The sequence below is a fragment of the Branchiostoma lanceolatum genome, chromosome 19 (assembly GCF_035083965.1).
Source record: "Branchiostoma lanceolatum isolate klBraLanc5 chromosome 19, klBraLanc5.hap2, whole genome shotgun sequence".
Taxonomy (NCBI): domain Eukaryota; kingdom Metazoa; phylum Chordata; class Leptocardii; order Amphioxiformes; family Branchiostomatidae; genus Branchiostoma; species Branchiostoma lanceolatum.
Genome location: NC_089740.1, coordinates 12,971,845 through 12,989,795, shown reverse-complemented (window position 1 = coordinate 12,989,795; position 17,951 = coordinate 12,971,845). Strand labels below are relative to the sequence as shown.

General features: G+C 39.9%; 2 protein-coding genes across 4 annotated transcripts in view; one reads left to right on the top strand and one right to left on the bottom strand.

The window, feature by feature from the left end:
* The first annotated feature begins 307 nt into the window (after window positions 1-307).
* Window positions 308-16,417, top strand: LOC136425353 (uncharacterized). Its single transcript, XM_066414201.1, has 16 exons — window positions 308-486; window positions 628-704; window positions 1,449-1,614; window positions 2,233-2,350; window positions 4,844-4,971; window positions 5,460-5,536; window positions 6,910-7,075; window positions 7,681-7,804; window positions 8,719-8,852; window positions 9,318-9,391; window positions 10,653-10,806; window positions 11,623-11,746; window positions 12,974-13,124; window positions 13,360-13,526; window positions 14,168-14,646; window positions 14,792-16,417. Exons 1-16 carry the CDS (start codon window positions 394-396, stop codon window positions 15,395-15,397), a joined length of 2,838 nt encoding a protein of 945 aa, XP_066270298.1. The 5' UTR covers window positions 308-393; the 3' UTR covers window positions 15,398-16,417.
* Window positions 16,418-16,470: 53 nt separating this feature from the next.
* The window catches only part of LOC136425354 (uncharacterized), an 88,868-nt gene continuing 87,387 nt past the window's right edge, over window positions 16,471-17,951 (bottom strand). For all 3 annotated transcript variants that reach the window (XM_066414204.1, XM_066414203.1, XM_066414202.1), the window contains one exon: window positions 16,471-17,772. In XM_066414204.1, coding sequence (XP_066270301.1) covers window positions 17,587-17,772 — 186 coding nt within the window. In that variant the 3' untranslated portion in view covers window positions 16,471-17,586. The remainder of the gene's footprint in view (window positions 17,773-17,951) is intronic.

The following is a 17,951-nucleotide window of genomic DNA, read 5'->3' as shown; positions in this document are numbered from 1 at the left end:
AGTCGAATTTTCATCTTTGTTTTCCTAAAAATAATAAGTCATACTAGAGTCATACAAAACTGGCTGGCAGTGAGGGTGGTGGTCATTATAGATGCCATGTGATAGGCTTGTGTCTAACAGAATTCAATATTATGTTGCTATTGAAAATCAACCATTAAATCAACCATGATTATTTTGTCCGTAGACCCAGATATGATTAATGATTTATCATTATATGATCATAGTCTTCATATAGTCGCATGACTGTCTTAGATACTGCATTCACCACGATGTGTAGTAGCACAAGATCTATATTTAGTTTGCAGCTAACTTATGTAACGGTCGCTTCCAGATTTGCTTGGACTAACTGCAGGAAACCTTGAAAATGATCAGCCAAATGAGTACGGCCTGAAGATGGGAGATGAGGTGGAAGTGAAGGTTGACAAAGACACCTTTAAAAGCCTACAACAAGAGAATGGACTGCCATGGAATGATGACATGGTCAAGGTACGTTACTAGGAAAATGCATAAAGTGTATCATTAATCATTTCAATATCAGTACAATGAATTCAAAGATAATGTCACAACTGCTTTTATTGTAAGAGTCAGTATAATTGTTATATTACAACACAATTTTGCTGTTTCTAGGTCATTGGAGTGTCAGGAACCATTTTTGAAAGACTTCTGAGAAACGATGTTGCTGTCGAGTTCCAAGACCGAACAATGTTGGTACAAACATGATTTTAGAAATTTACTGTTTCAATAGCAATAATTATTCTTACAGAAAATACTAGACTAAGTATCTTGCATTTTTAAAAAAAATAATCATCATAATTTATGATAATTGTGAAGGGTTCAAAATATCTGGTTGCTCAGCTGCACCGTGCAAGACATAGTGAATTTTGTTTGGCCCAACTTACTTGCAAACTCAGTTACTTGTGGTGACATTGGATTTTGCTGTCGGATTTCGCAGAAATGTTTTTAAGACCTTGACGAACAAGAATATATGAATAGGCAGACATTTTTTTTAGTCAAAAGTATGACGAATATTTGTACACGATGTAGTATACAAAATGTTACAACGATAACAGAAAATGCAATTTCTGTAGGATCTTTCTGTCAATGAGAATTGAACCTGGTCGGCGTCATGTTGTTTAAAATCATATGATTTTCCATCCATCTACGTAGTACACTGTATATTTTGAACACCTCGACCTGGAAACATGTTATGAGTGGAATCCTTTTCATGGCGACCACCTGTCCATCGCGACCGTTTTTGCTCGGTCCCCCGGGTTGTCGCCTTGGGCAGGTTTGACTGTACTTAATTGGTTGTGAATAAAAGAACTTTCTATTTCATATACTACACTGTATATACTTGGCACAATTGGTACATTGTATGATTGGAACTTTTTCTAAAGAGGGAAACAAGGGCATCCCCACATTTATCTGTTTGGTATGATTGCTTGCAGGGAGATTATTTTCTCTGGGTGTCTGACCAAGACCAGGGAGTCCAGTGCAACACAGAACAAACAAGAACCCATCCAGGAAGGAGACCTTGTTAGGTTGGTGAAGGATGAGAAGAAGCTGAAGATTTTGCAGATATTGCATGGAGGGTATAATGAAGGGATGCTGTGTGTAAGTTGCATCCTGCACTTAACAATATGATTGAATTAATTGAATGTTAATATTTTCAAATTGCATAGTGCATGTGTTGCTGCAAGCTACAAAGCTCTTATCTTTGTAGACAAAATGATCATTTGCCGAAATATAAGAGATTATTTCAGTTTTTGGACCTTTTAAATTCAAAATCTTGTTTACTATAAGGTGATTCCCACCAAATCTGAAATAACTTTATGCCCAAATCCATGTTCCCACATAACTTTATGCCCAAATCCATGTTCCCACATAACTTTATGCCCAAATCCATGTTCCCACATTTGTCTGTGCCCATTTCAGCTATCGAGCCACACATGTATCTTATTGATGAAGCCTCTGGCCAATCTATGCTTACAATGATGTACATCGAGTGTGTTCAGGACAGATGCACACGGCAGGATAAAGTGCATTGCTGTTAATACATTTAGTAATGGTGGCCTCACAGAGTTCATAATATACATCACAGCCCTGCCTGTTGGCTTACTCTCTCAGTCAAATGAGGGGACATGTTTTTTGACATGGATTTGGGCTAAACTTGCTACACATTTGGCAGCACTTGTGAAAAATACTTAATACGGTGAATGTCCATCCTTGTAGTGTCTGGGGAAGACAGGTTGTGTGAAGAAGGTCCGAAAACATCAAGTCCAGGTGGAGTTTGTCTTGAGGTCTGAAGCATGGTGGTACAACCCAAAAGCTCTGACTGAAGTTTCCTCAGGTAAACAAGAATAATTTGTCAAATTAAATCAATTAATGTGAAATCAGATGCAAATCCACAGCAACTGAGCTTTTGTTGCAATAGACCGATCCTGTCAAACACCATATCAAACATATAGAACCCCCAGTTCTATTTATAGAACACCTCCATCAAAAACAGCGCTGGTAGGACAGAAATGGCACGTGCAAAGCAGATTACGTATATCTGTGACAGGTTTTCCGCTGCATTGGTTGTATGCATGCTCAGGACAAAAACGAATTGAAAAAGAAAATAGCTCTGGCACTCAAGGGCAGGGAGCTTGTACCACATTCTGCAGCTACTACAAAGTCTACTAGGCAAGCGTAGAGTTTCGCCTCTTCCGTACTGTAATGCGATACTGGTTAATTTGAAAGTGAACAGGGAAGTAAAAGAACGGCATTTTAATTCTTAGTTACTAAATATCATGCACCTGTAATGCATGCAGCTAATACAGTGAGAACCCTGTCACAGATGTACGTACCCTGTTTTACACGTGCATCGGCTGCTTGTCAAAAACTGGGCGCTGATGCCCACCGACAGGGTAACGCTATGCGTCGCCTACCGCTTCGGCTTTGGGCGTTACGCTCACGCTGCAATTTATTTCGATTTACCACATTTTATGGAAGGATTGACATAACAGGTGAACTATCACCTTTTCAAGATGTCATCCCAGACCGGACTGTAAGATTTGGACCATCGCACACCGGGGCAAGCCCCTACTCTTTTTCGAAAGGTGTGGTGGGTTCTTTAACGTGCGCGGGGTGTGGCTCTCCCCAAACACGGGACCTCCATTTAACGTCCTATCCGAGGGACGTCCCTAACCCTAGCTGAGTTAGGTACTCAATTACACCTGAGTGAAGTGAGGAAAGTCGTGTTAAGTGCCTTTCCCAAGGGCACAACGTCGGGGTGCAAGTTCGGACATGTCTCTGGGCACAACCCGGGATTAGATCCCTGGTCCCATTGTTTGACAGCCGCGCGCTCTACTCTTGCGCCACACGGCGCCACACACGATACAGCCTTCAACAAAAAAGGCAATTTGAAAGCATTTTTCTCTGGTTTCAAAGCCAGAAAAGCTTAAGCAAAGTCAGTGGCATTATTGACAACCAAGCGGTGCGGGCATTTTTTGTCTGTCAAGCCCTAGTTTTGGATGGAGGTGTTCAAAATAGAACAGGGGGCGTGGCCTTGTAATCAATAAACACACAATCATGCACTTAACACACACTGTGCATAGTCAGCCCACAAAAGATATTGCTGAAAATCAAACGCTTGTGCATGGTGTGCTTGGTCATCTGAAACATACTCAAAAACTTCTATGTAAAACATGCACTGTGTACTACTGTCTTGGTCTGCCAAAACAAAATTTCAGAGAATACTAGACCAGAGGAAGTACATGTAGACTAGAACACTGATGTGCGTTGCATGTATTACTTGTGTGGGCCTTTCCAACAATTAAGAGAACAGCTGCTGCTAGTGACAGTCACTGTTAAATGCATGATTGTCAGGAATCTTTGTCCTACCGCATACTGATCATGAGTACACTATTGGTTTGCTTGTATTGTACAAACAAAGCAACAGCAATGTCAACAAAAACATGATGGCCTATTGCCCATTATACATTTTTTTCATATACGTGTATCAAATAGGATATAAATTATTCATTTGAAGTAAGTAACATTTATTTATTTTTAACATCTATTTTAACTTAACATTTAGTTATAAGTAGCATTTTATTTACTTCAAACACCAAGGGAACTACATGGCCATGAATTTTTTATTATCAAAATCGTATTTGTTTTTTGATCTTCTAGTGGTAAATTAGTGTACTTTGTGACTCAGTGGGTCAATGCCATGAAATCAATTCACAGTCCTCATGTGTAGCTTACAAGAGTATTCCTCAAACAGTGACTTAAACAGAAAGGTAGCAAAATACCAACCTCCAAATTTTCGACGTCTTCTAGATCTGTACGTCTTGTTCACGGAGTGACCTAGTCTCGCGAGACTAGGCCGAGACTTGTGAAGATCGTCCTGCTTCCCCCGCCTCCTTGCGGAGTAGGGGTAAGTAGGACTTGGGCAGCTCCCAACCTCCGGTACGGTCCATCCCAGCACGTTCCAACTGGATGTGGACTGCCTCTTTAATCTTCCTGTGGGTTCATAGACCTAGAGTTGCGTAATTCCCGCGTAGTTCTCGCGAGACTAGGTCACTCCGTGAACAAGACGTACAGAAGACGTCGAAAATTTGGAGGTGCGTATTTCGCTACCTTTCTTTTTAAGTCACTGTTTGAGGAATATTCTTGTAACTGTTATTACACGTGACTGATGAATTTCTTCAACGACTCATGTGTAGCATTTTAAAATTCCTTTAAGTTGGTGGATACCATCAAGGGCCTAGCCTGCTCTGTTTAGGTGGTAACGTCCTTGGTAACACAAGTGTACATGAATTTTTTTTCAAGCATTTATAATAAACATTTTTTCCAGAGGAACAGCTTTCACAGGAAACTGTTCAACACCTGAAGAAGGGAGACTGTGTGAAGGTGGCTGTGGATCCTGAAACATTCAATGCCAACCAACTGGGTCATGGTGGACCTGTGAACCCTGTGAGCAGGGTGAGTTACAGAAATCTAAGGAAACTGTAACTATTGCTTTACCATTTCGAGGACCAAAGTGCTTGAGGGCATGATTATCATCATGTTTTGAACGGCATATGAATGAGTCATTGTGTAAAAACAAGGCTCTGTCCCTGAGGTCTTGTTTGACAAAAGATTAAGTTTCGTTGAAGTTCTTTAATCGGGTGACTTATCAGTAATTTCCAAAAGTGATGCAATTACATGTATCTTGATGACAAAAGGACAACCTAAATAAATTGCAATTACAGTTTGGAAAAATATGATAGACCTGCAAAAGATTGAAAATCATCTCGGTCAAGAAGTAATGCAACTGATTTTATAACAAGTTCATTTCTTCATCGAATGAGTTGAAATTAGGCACTAAAGGTAAAGACACATATCTTCTGCAGACTGAAATATCTCGCTTGAATAGATTGCTGTACAACTCTTGCATAGACTTTTTTGTTTGTTACTCTTACATGTTGTAGGCAATGGAGACAGCTGGAGTTGTTCATCACTTTGACATTGATGGAGATGCTTTCATCTGTTTCCTGAGTGGTCTGAGGTTAGGGATTACAAAGACATTTTAGTGCACACTATTACTATTTCAGATCTATACTATACTATTACAAAACATTTTGTTTGTTGACTGATAGTCATCACCTGAACAAAGTCTGAGAGCATATAACATACAATGTCGGACTGTTCCAAAGCAGTGGCCCCTGTGCAAAGATGGCACCTTTCAGAAAAATGCTACCAAAAGGAAACTACAGATTTATCCCAACCCAACATGCTTTCTTAATCTGACTCCTGTGCAAGAATAGACTCTTCAGCAGCCATACTGGACCATTCCAAAACCACTTATTAATAAGTACCATTTATTTGTACTTAAAGCTGTATTTGTATACAACTGTCCATGCCATGGCCTCTGGAATTTGTGGGACTCTGCGGAAGTTTCGCCCCATCTTGTCCAGAGCTTCAGTTTCGGAAGTTCAAGGATAGTTTGCAGTGTTCTCACCAGGATTTTTTCCCAGCATAGGGGTCATCAGGTACAGAAGGCCAACTTTGCACGGCGCAAGTCACTCGCGGAGTGCCAAAGACATGATAATGGTTGGGAGTCTGGCATCTTCCCGCACAAAATATTGAACTTCATAACCAAATAAGACACTATTTCCTGCAGTTTTTTCTCTCTCAGATCCTCATTCAAAAGCCAAATATGAACTTTTTATAAGATTTATGAAGGTTCTTCCCAGAAAGAAACACCCCTATGCTCATTGAAACACAGCATCGGGGTCCATGATTACAGCATAGGGGGTCCAGATCATAGCATCGGGGGCCCCTATGCTGAAAAGGCCTGGCGAGAACACTGGTTTGAAAGGCACTTCCTCATTGGCTGTATCTGGGTTGGCCAAGCAGGCCATCGCTTATAGAAATGCTGCGCGCCTATTCGCCCTTCGCACTGAAAATAAACATAGAAAAAACTCCCCAAATAAAATTCAATCATTTTGAAGTAGTGTATGTCAAAAATTGGAGTGGAGAATATTGAACAAATATCAAAATTGATGCATCCCCATAACAAATTTCAGGTCCTTTGCTTTAAATATCAGAGCACAGGAGCCCAAAATATACGTGTTTGGTCTGAAAATAGCCAAAAAAACTTATAATAATAAAATCGTTTTTAAGGCCTATCTCAAAAAAAGGAATAAAAAGCTGTTAGGAGGGGGTATAATTGCCTACCATATAACGTTATCTTTGTGCCAAATCTAATTTCATTCAAAGGTCATTTGGTCCAAAAATGACAGAGAAGAGTCGATTTGAAGATTTGACAGAAGGAAAAGAAATACAGTATTAAAAAAAATTTCAATCCTATGCCTACAGTATGGATTGAAATATAACGAATCCACCTATAGTCAATCAAACCTCCTCTTTCAAATGCAGATGTCTTCTCAATCCTACAAGTCTGGAGAAAGTGAACGCTGAGGACTATAAGGGAGATGACAACAGTGAGCTGAAGAGAGGGGACTGGGTAAAGGTTGATGCTGACAAGGCCAAAATCAAGCAAGTTCAGAAAGAAGTTGCCCCTTGGAACGATGGTTACTACGCTGTAAGTGGTAGAAAATGGATATTATTTCCTTACATCATTCTAGTGACATCCACGGACTGTTATTCATATAATTTAGCACACAATTTAATATAGGGTTAATGACCCGCTTTTCTTTGGTCTATACGGTGTGATAAGGCATGGTCGTTCCAAAGCGGGTCATTAACGTTATTATCATATTAAGCCTTTGTCCATATGGTAGTTAGTAGTACTTTATGTTGTATTTGATTTGTGTAGTATTTGTCTTAACATGAAATATAAAAATAAACCCCCGTCATTTCATGGTAACGTTCGAACACCGGGTCCGTACGAAGTTTACAGACCCGCGGGTCCATACAAAGTTTACAGACCTGCTTTACGGGTCTGTATGAAGATTACAGACTCGCAAATGGAGCCTTCTGATTGGTCAACGATATCTACCTATATGATAATATAAAATATAGCAGCTGTATCAACATTTTCTGTTTCATCTTAACAATCCCCTGCCTTATCTTCCCTTTGTCTACTCAGTTCCAGCTTTACATTTAGAATTTCACAGGACAAGCTGTGTACATGTATATACCATCCCTTGATTTAATTGTTACAGTTGTTAACTCTCTTGAAACCAGGCTGCAGGAAAGATTGGTGTTGTGGAAAAGATCTTTCCCTCTGGCAAGATTCGTGTCCACATACCCAGTGCGAGTGCAGGATTCCCCCTTCATGCTTCACTTGTCAAGAGGGCAAGTCTTGTAGGTAAGCCATTTTTGATAGAAAATATTGAAACTGAAAGCAGGGAAATAAGTGATACTGGAGCTGCTTAATAGAAAACAGCATGCTCCTGAAGTGCACATATGATAAAGTTGATTTCATTTCCCGCACTTATCGAAAAGAGTAGGGGTCCTTCCTGGTGTGAGTTGCCGTATTGAGGTCACCTGAGTTAGCGCTGAATGGCAGCCGCTCCAGACCCTTGTGATCTAGCCCCGCCAATTGTGCCCTCCTCGCAATTCAGCCCCTGGCTGCGAAGAGGGAGTAGTCGGCCCACCTAATAATAAATATTATAGGATGACAACATACACGCTGTACAAATGCAACTATTGACAGATGTTAAGACTAATATGCATCATGCAACTTGGAAATTACATGATATAAGACATGAGGCTAATTGTATATGCCATGATATATAATCTGTCTGACATGTATGAGCTTTCAGTAAATGAACTGAGTTATAACCTTATGGTCCAGGTACATGTATCTGTCAAAGTGCGCATACATGTAGCTTCAATCTGGGCAGATGTGATCATGTGACATTCAATGTACTAATATAACCTAGTTGGAGTGTCCCTGTGGTGTAGTGGTGTGCGCCTCTACTACTCTGCCACATCTGGTTCAAATTACTTGGACCAGAAGGACTGGGGTTCAAGCCCCAGGCAGGACACCTCTGGACAAGCGGCCCATTGAGTCATACCAAAGACTTAATAAAAATGGTACATACCTATGAAACAGTATGGAAGTTAAACACACTCCACAGTGTGGCCCCAGGGCTATGAAACGGGGATGGGCACCGCCCTATACATCAATTATGGTGTGGCAGGATTTTAACTAACTATGGCAGGTGTCGGTGCTTCTGTTGGATATGTTAAGCACTAATTATTTCATTTATTTGACAGACATGCAAGAACATTTATGCCATGCCGTAGACTCTGAATTTGGTAGGGGGGACCTCGTAAAGATCAGTGTGAGTCTTGAGGAGCTCAGGAGCCTGCAGGAGGGACATGGAGGATACAAACCTTACATGGCGAAGGTATCATATCTAATATATACATTTTTGTCAACAAGAAATTACAAAAATCTCTGAATATTTTATGCAGGTACAAACAAATATGTATGAGGTCCAGGTCTCTGTACTCTGACTTGTATAAAATTATGTGGTCTAGCGGTGAGTTGAGCTTTCAATAGAGCAGGGCATATCTAAACTGGTTTATGATAATTCATTGTATGTTGGTTTTGAACCCAGAGCACAGAAGATGATATTTTAAGGACAATCAAATAACACCATGCACATGAATGTGACTGCACGAATATGCTTTATTTATGATCTATAATTATCAATGATAAAAATGCTTCTGATAGGCAGAAGCCCTGCAAACCAAGGTAACAATCATCCTCAAAACTCCTTGAATATGACATAATTGTATTTTATAATATGTCAAAAGACAATATGCCACTTTAGCCCATATCAATGTGTCTGCCCATACAATGACTGCAGGTGATGACTGAGGCTGGGTGTGTGTCCTTTATTGATCATGAAGGAGACATCCATGTGAGATTTGATATTGGAAGGTGAGCGTACAAGTGGCATCTTGCTGCAATATTTGAGACACAATAATGGAGGCATAATATGGAGCCAGGCCCTAAGTGTCAAAAACAGAAATATATCCGAGCCCACTCACCACATGTTGTACATATTATAATTACATGTAACACTGGTCAGTTCACATCGGGAAATCCAGAAGCAATTGGGAAACTTCAGAAATGTTAGATTTCTGCCTATGAGTGTAGTATCCACTGAAAGCTTTCTTCGTCATGAACATAGTCATGTAAAAATTATTAGTCAGTGATGTTCACAGCTTTAGATATGATTGATTGAAAATGCATGTGAACGATGTACTCCTAGGTCAGTACATATCCAGCCGTATTGAGTTCACCTGGGCTTTTACAAACAATTGTGGGCTAATTGTTCCTGTCACAGTGGGCAATGACACCTCTAATCACTGAGCCCATTGAACCCAAACCCGTCCATTGAACTGGAAATCTGGTGATTATGCGAATGTATTCAACACAGTGGAAAGACTAATTATCTACTCATTTGCATGGCATTCATTAGGGTGGATCATTGTCTGTCCACTATCAAGCCAGTATGGGCCAAGTCTAACCTGGTCTGGGGTGATATTGTGTCGCCAGGTCCAACTAATTATGGTATGGGTTGGGCAACTTTCAAAAAGGAATATCTTCATAGCTTTCCATGTTATGGCCAAATTAAAGGCACCATAATGTAAGGGAAATCATGCTCTTTCAAATGATATATGAAACTTTACTTTAGGTTCAGTAGAAAAAAAAAAGATGGAAAATTGGATTTCCAAGATGGCCGCCTTGAAATCGGGAAAGTGAAGTTCCCAATGTGAACTGACTAGTGTTATGTGATTAAAATCCTGTCAGATGAGTACATTGAATTTGAATGAAACAATGCAGCACGTAAAACAACAAAGTAACGGTTACTTAAGCTGCTCATTAGCATGGAGAGATCTGCCTCCAAGCTGAATCATTATGTTATGATACTATCAAAAATGAAAGACCACATGTAGAAGGAAAGAAAGATAGGAAGCAGAAAGAGGCTCTGAGACAAAATGTATTTGTTGCCCGTACGATTTGAGTTTAAGAAAGTTCTAGGTACTATTAAAAATGAAATACCTAGTTACAACTTTTACTTTGCTGTTGATACAAACGTATGTCTCAGCCTTATCCCTACTGTTGGCTCATCAGTTAACAAAAGCCACTGATATATTTAAAGTCAATGATAATTTTAATCTTTGTCAAATTGCAGGCTGTGTTTCAACCCAGCAGCCCTGACAAAAGTACTAACGATAGAGGACAAGTTCTATGTTGGTGACCTGGTTCAGTTTGAATCTGACCTGGAACGATTCAAGACTCTCCAGACCCCTCAGGAACATGGAAAATATGTGGAACGAATGGCTATGGTAAAAATTATTTATTCTCTGACCTGAATGATGATACGCCAAAAATAATTACTCAAGCAACTGGATAAAATTTTGAAACAGTCAGATGTTTCAGACAGCATCCACTGTCTTTCGTCAGTGACTAACGATAGGACTGAGAACACCAGGTTTTATACAAAATAGGTAATTACATGTTAATTAGGTTTAGACAATTTAGGATGTCTTGAAGTAGTCTTTGAAAGAAGATTAATTCAAGACAAAGTTTTGTGCCAATAGTTCAATTAGCTACTGTTGATTTTAGTACAGTGATGATGATAAATATGATATCTATACTCTGGGTCTATCTGTACAAGTACAAATGTATGTGTTTGACTAAGATCAATTCAGGAAAACTTGAACAGATCTGATTTTGTCTCTATTGAAGCTAACTTGTCATTGATTTTATTTCAAGAAACAGTTTCATGAATACTATTTGACAGCATAATGTTGGGAAAGAAAGTTATTGCTTTGAGTTTGAAGAGACGGTCAAGTACAGAAGTGGGAGTTACATTTTTCCAGATATCTATCTGAATTATATGAAAATTAGATCACTGTATTTTGTAATTTGACAATTAGTTTGAATCAGGTGACAGTTGTATATAATGTAGACAACAAAAATTACATTAACTAATAACCCCAAAAATAACCGTGGCTAATCTGTGATTCAAAAACGATTTTACAAAATCTAGTAGTTGATTTTGTGTTGAAAGATGTAGTCTGAGAAAATAATACCCATTCGTTGACCTAATTAATATATTTAACTTGTAAGCTTATCCCCATTTTGGCATTTTCTTGAAGGTGTGCGGGAAGACTGGACGGTTGTTCATCATTGTTGACAGCAAGAAATTCCAGGTCAAAGTTCAAGGAAGAGCTTGGATTTTCAACCCAGATCTGCTAAGGCGGATAGGTAACCCAAGAACTGGTCAGTATCTTGTGCATTGTTATCAGGTTAGGAGTGTGAAATATACCTAAGACAGAATGTCAGAGATGACATTCTATGGGATAATTCCCCCTCCAAAATAAAACCTGTTAACCAATGTGCTGCTTGTACACATGTGCACATTTTGTACTTCTCTCAATGTGCCAACTGATTAATTTGTGGGTAGTAAAATTATTCTTTAGGCCACGTTGAATTGATTATATTACAGATTACATCATCTGGGTACCTCAAAACTGATGCAAGCTGTTTGGAAATCTATCAACCCCTTCTTGAGTTATCTTACAATAGAAAGGTTTTAAAGAAAGCCACAAGGAGCGAACGCAAACCTACAACACTAATATCCCTTGGCTCCTCTCAGTAAAAAAACACAACCATAGCATGTGCAGAACATGAGATACTTTGATTCTGCTTTCTTTCACTGTAACTTCATGTTCACTGTTTTCACAATCACCTCAGTCTGTACTGTAAACTTATCATCACCGTGAAAAAACTGTTGTTATTATTTACGATTCCTTCACATATCCGCTCTGTAAATCACTTGCCTCCACCGTGAAGTTAAAGTTAAGTGAAAATGTCCTTTTTCCTGACACCATGAAATTTGGCTACTGTGAAGATAAAGTGAATTACTGTGTGACAGTATCACAACTCCTGCCAACATGCCAAATATCATATAGATCCATGCACCACTTATGGAGTCATGGTGTTCACTGACAGACAGCCACACAGATATTCAGCGCTGGCTACCTTGTTGGCGATGGTAATGAAAACAATGCTACAAAAATCAAGCCTTCTGTGCCAGGATAGAGATTTCACTCATGGGAACTTCCTCTTCAGAAAATCATCAATAGACATAACTTATGCAAACAAGGACCTCATTGAAAAACTTTCATAGTAAAAATGGTAGATGATGGGAATTTCATATTTGTGACATGTCAATCAGGTTGATATTGAAATCATCATTAATCATGCAAAATTAGGGCATGATTTCCATAGCAAATGAGGGGCAGTACACAGCTTTCTGGTACAAGTAATGAGGACAAGAGACAGCAGTGGATCCACTCATTCATTGACAAAGACAAGAGTAATCTAAACAGTTGAAAAACGTGATAAGTTCAACTTTCTTTGTTGGAAATTACAGTTCAACTTTGATTCAGAATGAGCTCTAAGTTAAGAATCCGTTTTCTATTGTACCATACTACTGCATTGCAGCTGCTGAAGATTGGAAATCAGCTGCAATTTGTAGCCGTGGTGAGCACAACTGGAGTCGTGGCAGGTGCATGATCTGTGTTGTCTGTGGGGAATGTACAGGAGAAGGGAAACTCTGCTATGCACGAGGAACAACAAGGAGGATCCCTGGCAGGTACGATATAATTGTAACATTTTCTGGAACTTGGAACTGAGAAAGGCAGACAAACTATGTATTGCATATCAATGGCAATGGATGAAAAACACAGCAACGAGCAATAGACCAACGAGGTTAAAGATATTCATATGATTGAATTAGACTAAGACAAACTTGAAAGTTGAGAGAAGACTACTCGGAAATTCAGTCAGCCAACAGGGAAAGCATAACTGCTTATTGTTCCTAACTGTAGTGTGACTGGCTGTGGAGATGGTGACGCTGGATGTGATGACTGTGGAGCCTGCAGGTCTTGTGCAGGGATAGTGGAGGAGGATGAAGTAGATCTTCTGACAAGTGGCAAGCTCCAGGAAGTCCTAAAGAAGACTGTTGTGAAGACGTTACAAGAAGAAGCTGAGAAAAGTATGTTCCAGGATCATTAAGTTATTCTAATATTCTACCTTTCCTTAAAGCAGCAGCAAAGTCAACATCTCATCATAGAAGGATTTCTTTGGAAACAGATGATGAACATGTTTAATTTCATATGCCATGTGTAACTTCACTATACTATCCAAGATCAAGTTGTATAGCATCCACCATTATAACAGTCAAATTTGAAAAACGACATTCAGCGTTTAGGGACAATGTCAGCTTGAGATGACACAGAAAGATGATTACAACTGTACAATGAAAGGGATTTTGGAGCTGGCTTTCCTTGTAGACCTTCCCAACATTGACTGTAACTTGGAAACATCTGCTAACTCGTCGATTCCATCTAATTCGTTGAAAAATTCCTCTACATGTAAATCCATTTTCGAGAAAGCCAGCACAAAAAGCCCTTATTCATATATATATAAGAACTGATGGGGACATGCCGCTTCCTAACTTCACCGAATTCAATCAGTCGAGTAGCTGTCAGCATAGCGCAAGTTGCAAATGGTGGGAGACTTAATATGTAAAACAAGTAACGGCTTGACTTAGGGGGTATATTCAGCATAGTACAGTAGGTTTTTCAATGTTAAGTATTGCTCCCCTTTAATTTGATCCTTTTTGTTCATTTCTAGAAAAGTCTGCGGATGATGACAAGACCGTTGTAGCGAAGCATCGTGAGAGTGAGTCTGGAGAAGAAGTGGAGGTTAGAAGGAGGAAGATGCTACGTTTGCTGGATGGAGCGACCCAGGTCATAGAACTGATGAGGAGCAAGGACTTGGATTCAAATGAGGAAGTGAATCGTGCTTTGATTCAGCACATTCTCATTCCACTCAAGAGTAACCCTGTATTAAAGAAGCTTTTGGGAGACCACCTGTCCAACATTGGTGCTGCTGAAGTTCTGATGGAGTATGGAAGCTTCCTGTCATCACAAGCCATCCAGCATGATGACACAGAGGCAGAACAGTTATATGAATGTTTGAAAGTGTTGTATGGTATTATCAACGACTGTGCTTATGTAAGTAGTGAGTTCAGCCATATTCTGTGCAGAAGTGGGCTTCTGCAGATGACAGTGGAGGAGCTTGCACGCCGTTATGACATGGAGAAATCTGATGTAAGTGGTCACTTCTCTGCAACAGGTCTATTTTTCTGCCAGTGTATTAGTGTAATACAACTCTTATGTTTTCTAGAATGTACTGACTGGTAGTCCTGTTTTGTTAATTTGAATCAGGAGTTGTTCTTTTTTTAAACTTTTGTAGGTCAAGCAAGAGTGGATACAGATTCTTGTTACCACTTTGGGCAACTGTGCAAGAGTGGCTGACAACAAGGACTACTTAAGAGACACTGGAGCAGTGGAACTGCTGAAGAAACACCTGAGCAATGAAGACATGGCCCTGAAAGTGCTAACTCTCTCCTGTCTGGCACACATTGTCGATGCTGAAGAGCTAAGTACTATTCAGTTGCAGGCAGAAGATACAGATTTCTTTATGAATACGCTGAAAACAGCTGTAGGAGATGCCAAGCATGCAACATATTTTGGAATTGCACATGTGTCAGCAAAAGACTGTGTGAAAGATCTGCTTGCTCTATCTTGCCAGGATGGCAACAAGCATGCATTTGTAGAGAAAGGTGTGATGGACACTTTGATCCATCTGATAGAAAGTGGTACTGACAAAGAGAAAGAGTGCTCCATGTTGTGTGTGCAGAGGTTTGCTGAGGTTGACAGCGTCAGGGAGACCATTGTGAGTGAGACTAGGGTAGAAGAGGTGCTGAGAGAACTTTTGACACAGAGTACGCCATATGCTGTACAGGTGGCAGCTAGGAAGACACTGAAGTGTCTGGGGAAGGAGCATGCAAGCTCATGATTGGCTCAAAGATTCTCTTGACAAAAATTATCGTGACTTGTATAATCGAACTTTACACAGGTTATGATCAATGTCAAATATAAACACAAATAAGTTTTCAGTTTTCAACAGTGATATGCTTTTATATAGCCTGGGCAATGTCCTTGGACTTGGCCTTCTACAAATCAGATTCAATTGAGATACAGGATCATAACAAATTGAAAGCTCTCATGCATAGATCTGATTCAGAATGGTCTGCATTAAGTTGGCAAAGGTTTGTGTTTTTTGGATGCTTTCCTTAGTTACTAATACTTAGAAATAATGTTTCATCAGTATGGTTTCAATTTGTATGTAGGAAAAGTAAAGAAAAAAGTTGTAACAACTGACAAGATAATATGTATTCATAATTTACATTTTTTTTAGATTGGTTAGCTTGAGTGTTGTGACATGTTTTGTGCCAGTTAGATATTAACTGAGACAGAGTTTATTATCCAATGGGACATGTACATATACATGTAGGCCTAAAGCATAGAATGCGACTTGATAGGAAGCAAGCTTTGACAGGCAATTTCAAGCTCATTCAATTTGGTACTGTCTTGTTTCTCTGACTGTAAGAAGACTAAGAATGTGTGTCAATGCATAGCAGTTAGATTTCTTTATAGTGAATAGCAAACTTGTGATCATTGATTTTTTGTACTTTACCAATTTTGCTGGTATATGGCCAGACCAGAGACTTTTATGTCCACTTCTGTTGATTGCCTTCTAGCAAAACACTGTGTTTCCCCTTTTTAATAAATTTGTTTTTAGGTAGACCCATCTCATGATGAAAAGATGTAGAGTACCACCTTGCATGTCTATCCCACGTAAAAATGGAACGATTGAGTATATTTTGAAGATGATGGTCACAATTAGGGTTAAATTGTGACTTTATTTCCAAGAATTTTGTATCTTTGTGTTATGCAATCCTTGTGTGATATTGCGAGTTTTGAATTTAACCACACTAAAGCATAAAAACATATCATAAAATGCAGTGACTATCAACTGGTCATGTTTGAAGCACTTCTTTTAACTTGTATCAACACAACACTGAACACACATGATGAGATTATATTTACATCATTCCATAGGAATTACAAGTATCACCTTCTTTCTATTCATGATAAAAGAAAACATTTATGGGTATATGCTTTGAACAGTTGAAGAAAATGCAGTATTTCAAGACTATATGTTCATTCGGGATATAGTCCAGAAAGGGAACATATTTGATTTCAGAGGTGACTAAGACACAACCAGGCGTTTTATTCAGCCGACATTTTGGCTGCCGTCTGTCTCCATCCTCTGGGCAATTCGGACTGGTTCACTTTGAATTGCAGAACGCAGCTTTAGGGTGGTATCTAAACGTCGGATTGGTTGTGTCAGAAAAACATTTATTTCCCTAAAGTAAGAGCCTTTAGCTGTCTAGATAGGACCACTTGAGCTTCTGCTGCATGTGTTGTTTGGCTGTTTCTGGGGGGAAAAGGACAAAACGAGAATCACTAGATAATCACGACCTTAGCACTAAAGAAGTAGTAGGGAGCAATGTCATGGGAAGTCCTGAACCGGTGACAGGGTTTTAGCTGTCTAGATAAGACCACTTGACCTTCTGCTGCACGTGATGTTTGGCCGTGATGGGGTCGTACGTGTTGGACCCGCCCAGACACACCAGTTTCGTGTCCTGGACATAAACAACTATCAAATTGCATAAACGGTTGATTGTGCTCTGATCGGGACTCGGAGCAAAGTCGTGGGAAGGTCCTGAACGTGTGACAGGGTTTTAGCTGTCTAGATAAGACCACTTGAGCTTCTGCTGCACGTGATGTTTGGCCGTGATGGGGTAGTACTTGTTGGACCCGTCCAGACACACCATTTTCGTGTCCTGGACATAAACAACTATCAAATTGCATAAACGGTTGATTGTGCTCTGATCGGGACTCGGAGCAAATTCGTGGAAGGTCCTGAACGTGTGACAGGGGTTTTAGCTGTCTAGATAAGACCACTTGAGCTTCTGCTGCACGTGATGTTTGGCCGTGATGGGGTAGTACTTGTTGGACCCGTCCAGACACACTATTTTCGTGTCCTGGACATAAACAACTATCAAATTGCATAAACAGTTGATTGTGCTCTGATCGGGAGCAAAGTTGTGGGAAGGTCTTGAATGCGTGACAGGGGTTTTAGCTGTCTAGATAGGACCAGTTGAGCTTCTGCTGCACGTGCTGTTTGGCCGTGATGGGGTCATACTTGTTGGACCCGTCCAGACAGACCAGTCGGGTGTCCTCGTCAGGGTGCGTGAAGAACGCGATGGACCTGCGGAACGACTTCCGGTCTGCCCCCGACTCCGGCATCACCACGCGGTGTTTCTGGGAAACAGAGGCAAAATGATAGGCCAGGAGCTATTGGATACTTTGAATACTTTGTTTCCTTTAGTGAACATACTTTAAACTTCAGCCTGCCAATGTAGCCGTTTGGCACCAAGTTTGTATTGGTTATGAATTAAGGCTGCGGGCAGAAGGTTAATTTTGTAAGTAGTTAGAATTCC